At 38.2% G+C, this 18760-nt stretch overlaps 1 protein-coding gene across 4 annotated transcripts in view; it reads left to right on the top strand.

The window, feature by feature from the left end:
• Positions 1-16453, top strand: part of LOC128698704 (UBX domain-containing protein 6) — a 122185-nt gene extending 105732 nt beyond the window's left edge. For 2 of the 4 annotated variants that reach the window (XM_070097758.1, XM_070097757.1), the window contains 3 exons: positions 2601-2699; positions 10825-10963; positions 11776-13788. In XM_070097758.1, the coding sequence (XP_069953859.1) occupies positions 2601-2699; positions 10825-10963; positions 11776-11931 (394 nt within the window). In that variant the 3' untranslated portion in view covers positions 11932-13788. The other 2 variants (XM_070097759.1, XM_070097760.1) reach the window with 2 other exon arrangements.
• Positions 16454-18760: the final 2307 nt, after the last annotated feature.

The following is an 18760-nucleotide window of genomic DNA, read 5'->3' as shown; positions in this document are numbered from 1 at the left end:
GCATCATGGCCAGGCTCAGAGAGTAGATATACTCCCAAATTTCTTCAAAGGTATATCAAAGGTATGACTGCACATTGGAATGGCCATTCGGACAGGTATTGGATGGTGACATCATTTGTTTACTCTTGAACAAGGCAAAGAATTGAACATTTCTGCTACTGCTGATAATAATAATACAGTGGACCCCCGCATAACGATGGCATCACATAGCGATTTTTCCGCATACCGATTACTTTTATCGCAAAATTTTTGCCGCGCATACCGATTAAAAACCCGCTTACCGATTTTCGTCCGAGACGCGTCCAATGTGCCCTCACATGTGCCGGCCGTCCCATTGTTTACCAGCCAGCCTCCGCGGTAACATCCAAGCATACACTCGGAATATTTCGTATTATTACAGTGTTTTCGGTGCTGTTTCTGGAAAATAAGTGACCATGGGCCCCAAGAAAGCTTCTAGTGCCAACCCTGTGGTAAAAAGGGTGAGAATTAGTATGGAAATTAAGAAAGATTTTGAAGGGTTTGGGGCTAACCCTGAGAAGCCTATGCCAGTTGTGGAATCCATTGTGCCTACTTCAAAGATTAAGGAAATGTGTGCACAGTGGGTTGAACTGCAAACCTTTATAGATGAAAATCACCCTGACACAGCTGTTGCAAGCCGTGCTGGTGACTATTTCAATGACAATGTTATGGCCCATTTTAGGAAAGTCTTGAAGGAACGGGAGGTACAGAGCTCTATGGACAGATTTGTTGTGCGACAGAGGTCCAGTGACTCTCAAGCTGGTCCTAGTGGCATTAAAAGAAGAAGGGAAGTAACCCCAGAAAAGGACTTGCTACCTCAAGTCGTAATGGAAGGGGATTCCCCTTCTAAACAGTAAGAAGATAATGCTCTCCCCTCCTCCCATCCCATCAATCATCACCAGATCTTCAATAAAAGTAAGTGTCATGTAATTGTGCATGCCTTTTTCAGTTTGTGTGTATTAAAATTAACATTTCATGTGGTAAAAAAAAATTTTTTTCATACTTTTGGGCGTCTTGCACGGATTAATTTTATTTCCATTATTTCTTATGGGGAAAATTCATTCGCATAACGATTATTTCGCATAACGATGAGCCCTCTTGCACGGATTAAAATCGTTAACCGGGGGTCCACTGTAATTATAATAATAAAATAATAATAAAATAATAATATAATAATAATAATAATAATAATAATAATAATAATAATAATACGATAGAATTGAAGAAGGAAATTGTGCAAAAATACGAGGGTTGAAACAGTGGTGGAGGCAGTGTGGATTTGTTTATGCTGGGGTGAGGATTAGCCTCCATACTCTTCCAAAGATTTCACAATAATTCATTGTGTTTGGTGCTTGTAGATTAAGTGTGACTGCAGTGGTTGAGGCCGTGGTTGAGGCCGTGGTTGAGGCCATGGTTGAGGCCGTGGTTGAGGCCGTGGTTGAGGCCGTGGTTGAGGCAGTGGTTGAGGCAGTGGTTGAGGCAGTGGTAGGGGCAGTGGTAGGGGCAGTGGTTGAGGAAGTGGTAGAGGTAGCAGTATTTATTAACATGTTAATAATAATAATAATAATAATAATAATAATAATAATAATACATGTCATTAACCCTTAAACTGTCCAAACGTAGATCTACGTTTTTTCAACATTTGAAAGTATGTAAAAAAAGTAGATCTTCTTTTCTTTTTTTTTACATTTGAAAACGTGTAAAAAAAAATTTGATCTGCTTTTTTTTTTATATTTGAAAATATCTAAAAAAAACTTAGATCTACTTTTGGAGCACTATGCATGTGAACATAAATTTGTTTGGACAGTTTAAGGGTTAATAATAATAATACATGTTATTAATAATAATAATATGATAGAATTGAAGAAGGAAATTGTACAAAAATGAGGGTTGAAACTATGGTGGGAGGCATCATGAGTCAGTTTGGCTTTGTTTATGCTGGAGTGAGCATTAGCCTCCGTGCTCTTCCAAACATTTCACAATTCATTGTTTGGTGCTTGTAGATTGAGTGTGACTGCTACATAATTAACCATGGGCCTAAAGAGACTTGCTAGCGCCAGCCCTTTGGTATAAAAATTGAGAAACACGATAGAATTGAAGAAAGAAATTGTACAAAAATACGAGGGAGTGGTAGAAGCAGTGGTTGAGGCAGTGGTGGAGGGAGTGGTTGAGGCAGTGGTATTTAATAACATACATGTTATTAAACCATAACATGTATGTCTATAGTACAATATTTTACGATGTTTTCATGTATTTTATGATTGTTCATGGTGCAACAGGTTAAGGAAGCTATTTTTCAACATTCGCTAGGCTGTTGATCCTCTAACCCTCGCGAATGTTGAGGGAGACCTGTAAAATTTTTCTTCTTTTTACAATTAATAACTTATACAGGAGAAGGGATTATTAGTCCCTTGCTCCTGGCATTTTAGTCGCCATTACAACACGCATGGCTTACAGAAAGAGAGTTCTCTCCACTTCCCCATGGAGTTTAAATAATATCTAATAATAAATTTTCATGCATCCTGTTCTTCCTATTAAGATAATATAAACCTGTCTGAGATGATCAAGCTTATTATTTTCAGAACGACAGCCGTTGAGAGAAGCCAGATGCTATTGACAAAAGCCATGAGGGAGCGGCAAGAGATAAGGGAAATGAGAAAGTACAGGTTTTCACTTATACGGTAAGAAACAAATGTTTTGCTATGTGTTAAATACCATGCTTGTTTAGTGATTGAGAATGTATAGTTGGAATGCATATCACAGTTGTTCAAAGTTAAAATGAAAATGTCATTGTATAGTATTGGGTATGTCCAAACTTAAATTAACTTGAATGATTTTTCTGAAAATTTCATATTTGATACAGTGCTACAGTGGAACCTCGGCTTATGAGTTTAATCCATTCTGTGACCTTGCTCGTATCCCGATCTGCTTGTATGCTGAGTCAGTTTTCCTCATTTAAATTAATTGAAATGCAATTAATCCATTCCAGCGGAATTCCTGCTCTCAGGAGGCAGGATTATGACGCTAATATCAGCTCTACGGTTTATTTATCTATCACAGTTCATCTTATATGACATAATAAACAATATAAATAACTTACAAACCTGATATATACTCTAGAATGAATAAAATATGACATTATCTGACAAGTGGGGGTGGCCATTCCCTACCTCAAGCGGCCACCTTGTTGTGGGTCAGCGATGGAGACCTCCCGCCATCCCCCGACACTCCCGAAACCACCATCCCAACTTATGTGTTCAGTTCCACTTCTTTCCTACAAGCTAGGTGTGTTTGTGAATTGTGTTTTGATCTTTTAATTACTTTATCTTGTATCTGCCAAGCAATCATGGCACCCAGTAGGCATACCAGTGTTGCTGACTGACTTACTGACTTTGACTGACTGACTGACTTGACTGACTGACTGACTGACTTGACTGACTGACTGACTGACTGACTTGACTGACTGACTTGACTGACTGACTGACTTGACTAACTTACTTGACTCACTAACTTACTTGACTGACTAACTGATTTACTTGACTGACTGATTTACTTGACTGACTGACTTACTTGACTGACTGACTTACTTGACTGACTTACTTGACTGACTGACTTACTTGACTGACTGACTGACTTGACTGACTGACTTACTTGACTGACTGACTTACTTGACTGACTGACTTACTTGACTGACTGACTTACTTGACTGACTGACTTATTTGACTGACTGACTTATTTGACTGACTGACTTGACTGACTGACTTGACTGACTGACTTGACTGACTTGACTGACTGACTTGACTGACTTGACTGACTGACTTGACTGACTGACTTGACTGACTGACTGACTGACTTGACTGACTGACTTACTTGACTGACTGACTGACTGACTTACTTGACTGACTGACTGACTTACTTGACTGACTTACTTACTTGACTGACTGACTGACTTACTTGACTGACTGACTTGACTTACTTGACTGACTGACTTACTTGACTGACTGACTGACTTGACTGACTAACTTGACTGACTGACTTGACTGACTGACTTGACTTACTTGACTGACTGACTGACTTGACTGACTGACTTACTTGACTGACTGACTTACTTGACTGACTGACTTACTTGACTGACTGACTTACTTGACTGACTGACTTACTTGACTGACTGACTTACTTGACTGACTGACTTACTTGACTGACTGACTGACTTACTTGACTGACTGACTTACTTACTTGACTGACTGACTGACTTGACTGACTGACTGACTTGACTGACTGACTGACTTGACTGACTGACTGACTTGACTGACTGACTTGACTGACTGACTTACTTGACTGACTGACTTACTTGACTGACTGACTGACTTGACTGACTGACTGACTTACCTGACTGACTGACTTACCTGACTGACTGACTTACCTGACTGACTGACTTACCTGACTGACTTACCTGACTCACTGACTTACTTGACTGACTGACTTACTTGACTGACTGACTGACTTGACTGACTGACTGACTTACTTGACTGACTGACTTACTTGACTGACTGACTTACTTGACTGACTGACTGACTTGACTGACTGACTGACTTGACTGACTGACTTGACTGACTGACCTGACTGATTGACTTGACTGACTGACTTACTTGACTAACTTACTTTGACTGACTGACTGACTTACTTGACTGACTGACTTACCTGACTGACTGACTTACCTGACTGACTTACCTGACTCACTGACTTACTTGACTGACTGACTTACTTGACTGACTGACTGACTTGACTGACTGACTGACTTACTTGACTGACTGACTTACTTGACTGACTGACTTACTTGACTGACTTGACTGACTGACTTGACTGACTGACTTGACTGACTGACTTGACTGACTGACCTGACTGATTGACTTGACTGACTGACTTACTTGACTAACTTACTTTGACTGACTGACTGACTTACTTGACTGACTGACTGACTTACTTGACTGACTGACTGACTTACTTGACTGACTGACTTACTTGACTGACTGACTGACTTACTTGACTGACTGACTTACTTGACTGACTGACTGACTTACTTGACTGACTGACTTACTTGACTGACTGACTTGACTGATTGACTTGACTGACTGACTTGACTAACTGACTTGACTAACTGACTTACTTGACTGACTGACTGACTTACTTTGACTGACTGACTTACTTTGACTGACTGACTTACTTGACTGACTGACTGACTGACTTGACTGTTGACTTGACTGACTAACTGACTGACTTGACTAACTTACTTTGACTGACTGACTTACTTGACTGACTGACTGACTTACTTGACTGACTGACTGACTGACTGACTTACTTGACTGACTGACTTACTTGACTGACTGACTGACTTGACTGACTGACTTGACTGATTGACTTGACTGACTGACTTGACTGACTTACTTGACTGACTGACTTACTTGGCTGACTGACTTACTTTGACTGACTGACTGACTGACTTACTTGACTGACTGACTGACTTGACTGACTGACTTACTTACTTGACTGACTGACTGACTTGACTGACTGACTTGACTGACTGACTGACTGAATGACTAACTGAATGAATTAAAGTTAGACTTTTTCACTGAAGAGGACCCTGAAATTGTGTCTAGAGCAGCTGGTGCCTTACCATCAGTTGTATAATGTACTGCAGGGGCATTCATAAACCAAGGTTCCACTATATAGCATTAGCTAAAATATCACCACATTCCAAACCTAGCAGTAGTTTAGGAAATTTATATAATTTAATATTTTCATGTGTTAAAAGGTTACTTGCACTAGATATCTGGTTACTCTTATACAGAGCATTTAAAGTTGCAAAGAGCATTATTATTATTATTATTATTCTTTCAACAAACCGGCCATATCCCACCTAGGCACGGTGGCCAAAAGTAAAAACAAAGGTTCTTTTAAATTTAATTATATATGCAGATGGGATTACTAGCCCCTTGCTCCCGACATTTTAGTCGCCTCCTACAACACGCATGGCTTATGGAGGAAGAATTCTGATATGCTTCTCCATGGAGATAAGAGGAAATGAGAACAGGAACTAGCAAGAAAATAGAAGAAAACCCAGAGGGGTGTGTATATATATGCTTGTACATGCATGTGTAGTGTGACCTAAATGTAAGTAGAAGTAACAAGATGTATCTTAAATCTTACATGTTTATGAAACAAAAAAGACACTAGGAATCCTACGATCATGTGAAACAATTATAGGTTTCCATTGTACACTCACTTGGCAGGATGGTAGTACCTCGCTGAACAGTTGCTGTCTACCAACCTACTACCTAGGAATAATAATAAATGATAATAATTGTTTCTCCAAGTACATGTACAAGATATACAGGCTAAGCTGACATCAATGATGTACAGGTCTGCCTGTACATCATGGCTAGCATAATTTCAAATTTCCAGGGTTGCCACACCAACCTTCTGGTACTGTTTGGTGGCACTACTTGCTGCGTAAGTTTAGTTTAGTTTAATATGTTTATTATGCACCCCATACCCATCCTGTGGGTGGTAGTCAAAAGATTACAGAGGTACATAATTGGTCCAGGGACTGGACTCCAAAGTTTTGATAGCTGAGCAAGTTACAGAGGTAATGAACTCACAATTTACAAAGGTAATGAACTCACAATTTACAAAGGTAATGAACTCACAATTTACAAAGGTAATGAACTCCAGGTAAGTCTGGTCACAATCATGACAAGTTACAAAGGTATTTACAGATTACAGAGGTACGTAATGGGTCCAGGGACTGGGCCCCCAAAGTTTTGATAGCTGAACTAGGTACAAAGGTAATGAGCTCACAAGTTACAAAGGTAATGAATTCTGTAGAATGGTTACTTACGTTTATACTTTGGCTACAATCATGAACAAATTATAGAGTAATGAGCAATTCACACTTCCACACCCGGTCACAACTGTAATGAGTTATTGGTGCAAATATTGATTGTTGAGTCACACACACCACACACTGCGTAAGGCATTCCAATTTCTTTTTCTCCATTTATTGTTTTAACCTGCTTACTTTTAGCCCTAGCCATGGTTCCAATGAATAAAAGAAATGCTTCTCATTATGTAAAGCACCTACACAGTACATTATCCATTAAAGATAAGGTGGCTTTGAAGCCACTGTCGGTTGCCATGAGCTCAGTCTCATGAAGCAGGAGAATATGCTTTATTATTACGCTAATATCAACACTACAGCTTATTTGCCTATCACAATTGATCTAATATGACATAAGAAACAATATAAATAACATAAAACATGTTAAATACTCCAGAATGAATAATATTTGGCATAACACTGAGCAGTTCGACGGAGGTATGAAGAGGATATGGTATACAAATACCATTCTCCTATCCCTGTCTTGGGGGCTTATATTAGAGAAAACGGAGTGTAGCACAGGGCTAACTGTGATATACACTCATACTGCACCATAAACCTGAAACAAAAGTTATTTTCTCTATATAGATTATCACACATAGCAGCATATGTGTAGAGAACCTAGGATAACCCAAAAAAAAGTCAATGTGGCTTATTTTTAGTACCTGGCTTGGGTTAGCCATATATGATTTTTGGTAAATATTCAATTCCCAGCCAGGGTAGAAACATTAGGCGTTTCTTTACACCTGTTGTCTATGTTTACACATCAGTAAATGGATACCTGGGTGTTAGCTGACTAGTGTGGGTGTTATCCTGGGATACTGACCTAATTTTCTTGAAATACTCTGCATAACAAGCGGCTTTCTATACAGTAGTATGTCACTACTGATGTCAGCTTTGTTTGTTGGATTATCTTATTCAAACTTGGGCAATGTATGATGGAAAGATACTTCTTCATGTACACCAAAAATGAAAGAAATCAGACCATAAATAGCGGAGTTCATTTCTCAGCCATTAGCGGCCGCTTAGCCGTATATTTTTGTATGGTTGTTATGGTTATATTCTCATTTTTTCGGTCTCATTTGATAGAATGAAAGATATATTACAGAAATAGATATGATTTTGATTGCTCTCATGACGAAAAGTACCTTGAAATTGCGCTCACAGTAGTGAAAATGTTCTATTCTTTAGCGAAGCTCAAGAGTAAACAAATGACATCACCGTCCAACACCTGTCTGCCTGCCAGTCTAAATTCCAATACGGAGTCAAGAATGGCTTGACATTATTCATACAATTATTACAATAATGCAGTAGTCTGCATAACAGTAAATCTTCTATTTTTTGTGAATAAAAATTCCAAATGAAAAGCAAGAGTAATATAAGAGGGGCCTGTAGCCGTGACTAATGAACAAAGAAACTGTTATTTTAGTGCCAGGAATGTCTGCATTGTTTATTCTGACCCTATTTTGAAATTGGCATCTGTTGAAATTTGTGTGAAATCGGCCAAATTGCCAATTTCTGACCACTTTATTGGGTAGTTGAAATAAGTGAATGGGCAGTTTCTTGTACTCAGTTGACAGACTTGAAGTAAATAAGTTTATTCAGGTATACACAAATACAGTTACATAGATTATCATACATAGCAGTGTATGTATAGAGAACCTAGGATAACCCAGAAAAGTCAGACAAAGTGACTTATTTCCAGTACCTGGCTTGGGCTTGCCATATATGATTTTTGGCAAATATTTTTTTTTTCTCGCTTGTTTGTTGGGCTATCTCATTGAAACTTGGGCAATGTATGATGGAAAGATGCTTCTTAACGTACAACAAAAATAAAAAAGACGGACGATAAATAAGGGAGTTCACTCCTCAGCCATTAGCCGCCTCTTTGCAGTATATTTTCATATGGTTTTTATGGTTGTATTCTCATTTTTTTTTACTCATTTGATAGAATGGAAGATATATTACAGAAATAGACGTGATTTTGATTGCTTTCATGACGAAAAGTACCTTGAAATTGAGCTCAAAGTAGCGGAAATGTTCGATTTTTGCCGATGTTCAATGAACTGTGTAAGTCAAGTTGGTTAATTTTATTAAGTGTATTCTAACCTAACCACTCTGTAATCCGGCAAACTCAGTAATCCGGCACACTACAGGTCCCAATGATGCCAGATTTGTGATGGAGGACCTGTACTACTTTATAGGAAGCCCCTGGTCGTGCAGAGTATTTTGGGCAAATTAGGTCAATTTTGTCCCCAGGATGTGACCCACACCAGGTGACTAACACCTAGGTACCTATTGTGCTGATAGGTGAACATGGACAGCAGGTGTCTTAAGGAAACATGTCCTAGTGTTTCTAACTGTACCGGGGATTGACCCCAGACTTTAGTGTGTGAGCTGAGTGCGCTAGCAATCAAGCTGTGGGATACCTTGTACATTTCAAAGCTCAAAAATAAACACTAAGTAGTGCCACCAGATTCATCAAATCCACAGGCATGCAAAAGGAATAGACAAGAGAAAAAAAAATGCATTACACAAATAACCCCTACATAGGAGAGAGAAAGGCTTATGATGATGATCCTGTCAGTCTTGAGCCATTCATAAGTCACACAGACTGAAGAGAGTGAGCCAGTTGTCATAAGCTTTCTTCTCTATGTGCAGATTATTTGTGTATTATTCCAGTTATGGTATTGTGCCTTTTTGTTCTTTATTTGTATTGTTATATTTTCTGTAATTTTCCTTAATTTCATATGGCACCCACTTGGTTGCAGTCTTGCCCATTAGTAAAATTTGAAATATATTTCATGGCCATTTTCACGGACGAGTCAGTGGCCATGACTGGATATTGCATTCAGGATGACAGGTGTTGGATTGTAATGTAATTAACAAAACACAGAGTTTTGTGAGTCTTCTGTATTTCAAATTTTCTGATAGGATTTGCCAGTGCACAAGATTGCAGCCATGTGGATGCCACATGAGATTAAAGGAGATTCTCTCTCTCTCAACACATCGACCGTATCCCACCGAGGCGGGGTGGCCCAAAAGGAAAAATGAAAGTTTCTCCTTTTACATTTAGTAATATATACAAGAGAAAGGGTTACTAGCCCCTTGCTCCCGGCATTTTAGTTGCCTCTTACAACACGCATGTCTTACGGAGGAAGAATTCTGTTCCACTTCCCCATGGAGATGAGGAAATAAACAAGAACAAGAACTAGAAAGAAAATAGAAGAAAACCCAGAGGGGTGTGTGTATATGTGCTTGTACATGTATGTGTAGTGTGACCTAAGTGTAAGTAGAAGTCATACCTGAAATCTTGCATGTTCATGAGACAGAAAAAAGACACCAGCAATCCTACCATCACGTAAAACAATTATAGGCTTTCGATTTACTCACTTGGCAGGACGGTAGTACCTCTCTGGGCGGTTGCTGTCTACCAACCTACTACCTAGGTAATGGAGATTATAGAAAATTAAACAATGAAATTAAAATGTGTGTTTTTTATCTGTATTTCCCTGAGACACCTGCACCTACAGCAAATCTAATGATGTCATTTGGCGTTTCTTTGAGCTTTAGTTGAAAAATATATTTCAAGTTTTCCACACTTGCAGTAGTCTTCTCAATGAAAAATAGTTTTTTTTTTGTCTTGTGTAATGACCCTCATGTATACAGTACATGTACATATACAGTAACACATGTGATAAATCAATGTGTTTCATGAAAACGAGAGAAAAAATCTAATTTTTTCTGATTAAAGCAGGTGGGCTGATAATCATATTGCATATCAGAAATGACAAGTGGACAGTTTACATTAGGTTCAGGTAAGAGAGGGTTAGTTTAGAGAGAGTATTTTTAAATACTTTACTCCTCAGGGTGCGATTCCCAGATGGGCTTATTCTACAAGGAACCTTTGGAGTCCATGAGAAATTTGAAGAAGTGATAAACTTCATCAGGGAAAATCTTGTCAATGACTGGCGACCATTCTTCCTTTCTCTTAGTGGCGGTGGAAAGGTTAGTGCAGTGTGCAATGTCTTCTTTTCTTATTATTCATCTCTTTCTCAAATTTGTATTTCATTGGTCAGTTATTGTACTGATACAATCCAGATTTGCTCAGTGACTAATGAAAATAAATTTTTTTTTAAAGTTTTATTAGCAGTGTGAGATTGTACCAATTATCATGATGCAAGTGTCAATTTTATTATGAGATGATTTATCTGTGTATTATTTATTGTAGTAGGAATATGTCTTTATTTCAAATTTACACAAATTTCATTTGCAGAGCAAATAAAAACTATAGAATAATTTTTTTTTAACATGTTGGGATCTCCCACCAAAGTGGGATGTTAAAAAAAAAAAAATTCACTGTCATTCATTCAATCACTTTCTTGCCAAAAGTGTGGTGGCATCAGAGTTCAGACGACCCACTGAAGAGCAATCGTCTAATCTCTCTTTTAGAGTGCAGGTATTGTTCTTCCCACCTCCAGGACTCGAGTCCATCTAATCAGTTTCCCTAAATCCCTTCATAAATATTACCTTGCACATGCCACAACAGCATATCAGGTTATGAAAAACCACTTTCCTCCATGTGATCATACAAGCTTGTTGGATGTTCAGTTCACTAACACTTGAAACCTTTAATGCCCTCTTCCCCAACTCTTTCTGGGACAACACCTACCCCTCCTCCCTTCCTTCCTCAGATTTATGTTCCTTTTTAGTTATCCCATTTTGCTCCATCCTCTAAATGCATAAAACCACCTAACCAGCTTCTCCTCAGCTCTCTGAGTAATACTTTTAGTAACCTCACACCATCTTCTAATCTCCAGACTGAATTCTCTGCATGCTATTCAAATCACACATTGCCCTCAAAGATGACATCTCCAAAAGCTCAGTGCCCCAAGGCACTGTCCTGGCACCTCTTGCTGTTTCTCATCCTCACAGCAGATATAAATAAAAACACCTGGCACACTTTTGTATCATAATTTTGCAGATGACACTAAAATAAGCATGAAAGTCACTATGGTAGAGGACACTGAAAAAGTACAAGAAGATATAAGCAGGGTTTTCCAGTGGGCAGTGGAGAACAACATGACGTTCAATGGTGATAAGTTCCAGCTGCTTAGGTATGGAAAGAATGAAGAACTCAAAAGGAGCACTGTATACAAAACTCAAGAGGGTCACCAAATAGAATGTAAGGAACACGTAAAAGACCTGGGAATAATTATGTCGGCTGACCTTTCTTTGAAAGATCATAACAAGACAAAGATCACAACAGCCAGGAAGATAAAGGAGTGGGTATTGAGAACTTTCAAAACAAGGGAAATAATGCCGATAGTGACACTCTTCAAATCACTAGTGCTTCCCCATTTAGAATATTGCTCAGAGCTGATGGCCCCATTCAAAGCAGGAGAAATATTGGAGCTGGAACAAATACAGAGATCGTTTATGGGTTACATTGAGCCAGTAAAGCACCTAAATTACTGGGAACGCCTTCAAGTCTTGAACATATAATCATTGGAGCGGAGGAGAGAGAGATACAAATAATATATACCTGGAAGGTACTGGAGGGCCTGGTCCTAAATCTGCACACTGCCATAACATACTGGAGTGAGGGATATGGGAGGAAGTGTAGAATAAACCCAGTGAGGAGCAGGGGTGCAGTGGGGATAATAAGAGAACACTGTATCAACATCCGGGGTCCCAGATTATTCAACATCTTACCAGAAGATATCAGAAACACGGCTGGGACAAGAGAAAACTGGACAAGTATCTTCACCAGGTGCCAGATCAACCAGGCTGTGATGGATATGTAGGGCAGTGGGCCTCCAGCAGCAACAGCCTGGTTGACCAGGCAAGCACCAGAGAGTAGAGAAACTCTCAAAACTCTTCAAAGGTATATCAAAGGTAAGGTATGCCTCCAGCCTCCTCAAAATTGTAAAAAAAAAAAAAAAACATAATTGAAGATCATGTGGTGATGTACATCAAAGATCCTGCAACCACATGTCTGCTAATAGATGGAGGCAGTTTATTGTTTAGTTGTTGTACTCTTTGCAACTGCATGGTAATTATAGAGGAGGGGTAGAGTGGTTGAGGTGTACACAGGAGGGATGAGAGCAGTTGGGGTGAGCTGGTTCATTATGGGATTGAGGGATAAGGAGACCAAGTCCACTGATTCTGAACTTTATCCATTTTTGTTAGGATCATGAAAAATAAATTTTGTAATTTGGAATGTACTGACAACTGGCAATAATGTACACCCTTTCACCCTACTATTTGTCCATTAATATGAGGGTTCACTGCATAATTATATGAACATTTATAAACAAAAAATTACCCTTAAACATTGGCTGTTTCCCATCAAGGCAAGATAACTCAAAGGAAACACATTCATCATCACTCATTATCTAGATGTCTTCCAAATGTGCATAAATATAATTATGAGTAGAAGAGGGTTTCTTCAGATGATTTGGTCATACATTAAGAAAGCAAGGAAGATTAAGAGAGTGGATGAAAAATGATCCAGAGGATGTTTGATTAAGGATTGGGCAGAGGTTTATAATAGGTAGGGGTTTTAACATCCTCAGGCATATATGAGAGATTGGAGTGGGGACATGTGGTCTCTCTGATTTGATATACTGACTAGCCAGACATAAGTTTTGGAGGTGGGAAATGCTATGCCTTCGCTTAATTAGGTGGGGATATTGCAGTTTGATGAGTCAACATTGAATTAATGTTTGTTATCCTCTAGAAAGGCAGCTAAAAAGTAGTGGTTAACTTGTTTTCTTTGAGTAACCCTGTCTTGGTGTGAAACACATGCTTAAGAATGTATCAGCATGTATACTTGTATCTGACAGGTGACAGAGAGTGAGCAGAGTCTGGTAGAGTTACGACTAGTTCCTGCAGTGGTGCTAAACTTCAAGTGGGATCCCAGTATAGAAGATCCCAACCTTGATGATACAGTTTACCTCAAGCCAGAGACATTGATGCTCTTACAGAGTAAATAGTGATGAACACTTATGGACTAATCCTGACTAATAAATATGGGTCTTTCTCTGTATATTTATATTTATTGTACTTACATGTATATGTTGGAAAGAGTGAACAACTTTTTGGTAATATGGTGTTTACATCTAGTGATATTACATGTAAATTATGCATAAAGCATCAGTGTTGACAGTAGAATTTTTCTTTTAGCTTTGGTTTTAAAATGGAGGGGATTTCATCAACCTAAATATTTCTTCTTTCAACAAACCGGCCATATCCCACTGAGGCAGGGTGGCCCAAAAAGAAAAACAAAAGTTTCTCTTTTTAAGTTTAGTAACTTAAACAGGAGAAAGGGTTACTAGCCCTTTGCTTCCAGCATTTTAGTCCTCTTACAACATGCATGGCTTACGGAGGAAGAATTGTGTTCCACTGCCCCATCTTATTCTCTGTATATATCTGCTCTTCCTTATTTAATTAATTTAGTTTTTTATTCCAATCAGTATTGCAATACGAGACATTTTATCTGTTCTTACAATATTTATGCTTCATATAAAGTTAACTTTCAAATCAAATTCTTAGTCACTTTAGATAAATTCATAAATAGAAGTCTATGATTGCCTCATTGACAAAATTTGAAAATTATAAACAGTGTATAATTTTCTTTTTTGGCATTTTTTTTCCTGGTTTTCCTTGAGGCGATGATTTTTTTTTCCTGAAATTTTTTTAGCAGTCTTGGTTTTTGATAGCTTATATATTATTGTCTATGGAAAACACTCAGTGTTTTATTCGTGCCTTAGTATTGCTATTACCTCTTCATCATTTATGACACATACCCATATCAACAAAACTTACCAAATATTTTATGTTGAGTATTAGAATTCATTTTAAATTTGTTTTTGATACGTGTCTAAATGAATCTGATTTTTTCTGAGATTTTATTGATCCTAAAGTAATTGTTCTGTAGTGTTTTTGAGTTTAGTTTATTATAAAGCATACATAAGAGAGACATGGTTATGTATTGTCATAGCTATGTATCTGTAATTTGCTCATTTCCCTAAAACTGCTGTCACTTTGGCCATAATTTTTCCCACAATATATTGCCATAGAGCAATCTTAGTCACAGTGAATCTCATGTGTGTGTTACAAAAACATTCCTCTGTATATGAAAAATTGACTGTCATACTAGATAATTAATTCACAGTGACACTTCATTATATTTAATGTATTTATATAATATAATAAATATATTAGCCCCTTGTTAATGGTTCTAATGCTTAAATTAGTATATTATATTTTTTCATTATGAACAATGCATGTAAATATTATATCCATATACACTATTCACATGTATTGTAAAATTAAACTTCAGGTTTGATTAACTTGAAATTAGAGACAGAGTATCATGATACAAGGTGTCCTAGATTTGGAGCAAAAAATTAACTACAGTAGCACATTGCATATACTAGCAAGTTTTGTTTGCAGCACCCACTTTACTGTTGATTGACTGCAAGATGCTACTGTTGATTTTGAAGTGGTTCACTCACCTGTAACAACAAATGACACCTGTGTGATTTAGCATCTTAGCTAAGACAAATTTTGTTGCCATAAAATAGGCACAGACACTTTAGTGTTTCCTAAATGAGCAGACAAACTGTGTAATCTGAGCTGCTTTCACATTAGGACAAGCTGCTGCTTTTGTTCTCTGCCTTGCCAGAAAACAATGACGTGTGTAACTGGTTTAAGGTTTTTGCTTACATAAGGGCTTAAAGGATAGTTAAACTTAGCAGACAGAATTGAGCCTCTACCATTCTTTGGTAAGTGACCAGTGTTCCCTTTACATGCATACTCTATCCTTAAAGTCAGTTCTATGATACTGTGACTATTTTCCTTGAGTCGGCCATCTTGACACCTCATGGCATTGTCTTCTGAAAAGTTAGCTGTTCGGGGTTGTCAGCGTTTGCCACTATAATGGTTAAGCTCACAATTACCAGGCAGTAGATCAAGCTGCCAACAATCCATGTGTTGAATGACCCTTATAGGGCTAGGCTCACTATATGCAAAAAGTAGATCAAGCATCTATCACCCCTTGTGCTGCTTGACCCATTACAGTTTAATGCTTTACACAAAACTTAGAAATTTCATGATGACTAACCATGTTGACACTGGAATCTTTCCAGTGATATTAGTCTTACTTATTTGTGTTTGATGTTTATACCTGGCCAGTCATCCTGATATCTACAATTGGTCTCGACTTCACCTATAACTAATGAACATTCCTGCAGTTGTCATTTGCATTGTTACATTAAAATCTTGATACTTTGTGCTTATAATTCCATGTAAGATATAGCCACCTGATACTGGAAACAATTTTGCATTGAATCCATATTGACTATGTTAAAAGACATGCAACATGCTGAGGCAAACTCTGGCAGTTTTGTAAATGAATATTGTTGGAAAGCAAATGCATTGTATTATATTGTTGAACAAAATAGTCAACCATTATAACTAATATCAACATAATTTTCGTTTTAATTATCAAACAAAACACATCCTGTTTATGTGGTCCAGTGATTTGGGTAATTGCATTTCTTGTAGATGACTTCAGAACCAGTGGTAATAGCAGTTTGAATAACCCTTAAAACCCATCTTTCATAGGTCAAGCACTGTTCTTTCTACCTTAGTTCAGCTATTTTAAGTTATAAAAATACAAAATTATGCTATATAATAGTTTAAATAAACATGGTCGTGGAAGATATACAATATAACCTCCATGTATATACTACATTTCTTTCATAAAAAGAATTGCCTGCTAAATATTTGGCCTCTGCCCCCTTTTTCTTTTCTTTTAGCTCAGCTTGTGACCCTTAAATTGAAAAGTAACAATGGAATTCATTCAGTTTGCTCAATGGATTTCCCACTCACAAATCTCTCTTGCTTTTGAGAAATTCTAAGATGATGATTCCCTTTTGCCACATCATGTCAGTTCCCAGCAAGTATCATTTCTCCATAAAAAAGTGTTAGTGCTCAAGCAAGTTTCAGCATTATTTTTTTTATTACAAGCCATAATTTTCCTGTATGTAACATTTATTTTTGTTAACACATTAATTGAATACAGTAACCCATTCATCATGAGAATTTATGTAGTGCTATTTTGTTGTAAAGTGATTCAAATGAGTGCAGCCAAAAATTTTGATAGTTCCCTAAAATAATGATGTAAATAAAAAAAAATGTTTGGGCATTACTCTCTTTGACCACTAGCAGTGTAGCTTTCTGTACCATTTTCTAACAGCATTACTGTATTTTCCTTTGATATTACCAGTAATTTTTCAAATGCATTCATCTCCTAATGTTTGGTATTGTTTGGCAAGGAAATGTGGCTTTTATTATGACAGTGTTCATATACAGTGGACCCTCGCCTAACGATATTAATCCGTTAGGCGAAATTATCTTTAGCCGAATTAATTTTCCCCATAAGAAATAATGGAAATCAAATTAATCCATTCCTGACACCCCAAAGTACGAAAAAAAATTTTTTTACCACATGAGGTCAGACAAATCTTTCGATTTGTCTGACCTCCGCTCTCCTTTGACTATGTTTCTGGTCTTTCCCTCTACGGTGTGGTAATTTTCGAATCACCAGCCTGCTTCACGTTGGACCAACTCCGGTCCCACTCCTAAACGCCAATGACAATTGCCTGATGATGGTACTTCACCACCACGTTCTTCTCAGAAAAGATCAACACATTAAGCACTCCCTTTCCATGCTCAGTTTTGGAATGCACAATGGACTAAATTCTTTACTTTACGACCGACTTCCTCTATTGCCTATCTCTCCGACCATAGTATTGGCAAGGCACTCCTCCGCCATGTTGGTAGAGATATTTCCTTCCATGCTCTGAAGAGCAGTACGTGCATCATCACTGTTCAGAATGCTACCCAAGCTCATGATCTTTCTCTTCTTTCACATATTGATACTATTCCTGTCACTATCGAAAAACATCATTCCTTCAATTCTTGTAGTGGTACTGTCATTCTGCCCCATACCATAGTCCAACAGAATTTTCAGGCATGTGGCAATGACATTCTTGAACAGCTGGAACTCCAAGATCTCCCAATCCTCAAGGTAGATACTTATGTCCTTCCTGCCCATGGGCAGAGACGATACCCTTGCAATGTGGCTCGATTAACTTTCGACAGCCATGAACTCCCGTTCTCAGTTTATGTAGCAGGACATCGGTTACAAGTTTGAAAGGTGATCCCTACACCGCAAGTGTAGAAATTGCTGGCGATTTAGTCACCCAGCGAAATATTGTAGATCTACAACTGAATGCCCAGTCTGTGGTGCCGATGACCATTCTAATACGTCTTGCAGTCGACCTCTCTCTTGCCTTAATTGTCATGAGGCTCACCCTTCGTACTCTCGCCATTGCCAGGTCTACTTAAATGAGCGTGAAATCCGTTGCCTCAAAGAGGCAGAAGGTCTCCCTTATGCTATGGCAGTTTCTCATCTCCGCCTCCAAGGGAGACTACCTCATGTTTCTTATTCTCGTGTTTCAAAACGTCCCCCCACTTCTGGGGTCCCATCTTCTGCAGCCTCCTCTGTTGTTACCCCTCCCATAGTCACTCCTGTATCTAATCCTTTTGCTGTCCTGGGCTTAGACATCCTCAGTCTGTTCTGATATCTTCAAGTTCTCCCTCACACACCCCGGTATCGACAAGATCTCGTACGACACCTTCTACCAATTGCCCCTCTACTCAGAAGTTCAAAAAATTCCCTTTGCTCAAATCTTCTTTGCCCCCTCCTTCCCTTCTTCCACCCCCACATTT

The sequence above is a fragment of the Cherax quadricarinatus genome, chromosome 59 (assembly GCF_038502225.1).
Source record: "Cherax quadricarinatus isolate ZL_2023a chromosome 59, ASM3850222v1, whole genome shotgun sequence".
NCBI lineage: Eukaryota > Metazoa > Arthropoda > Malacostraca > Decapoda > Parastacidae > Cherax > Cherax quadricarinatus.
Note: the sequence above shows the minus strand (reverse complement) of the source record. Positions and strands in the feature narration are given on the sequence as shown.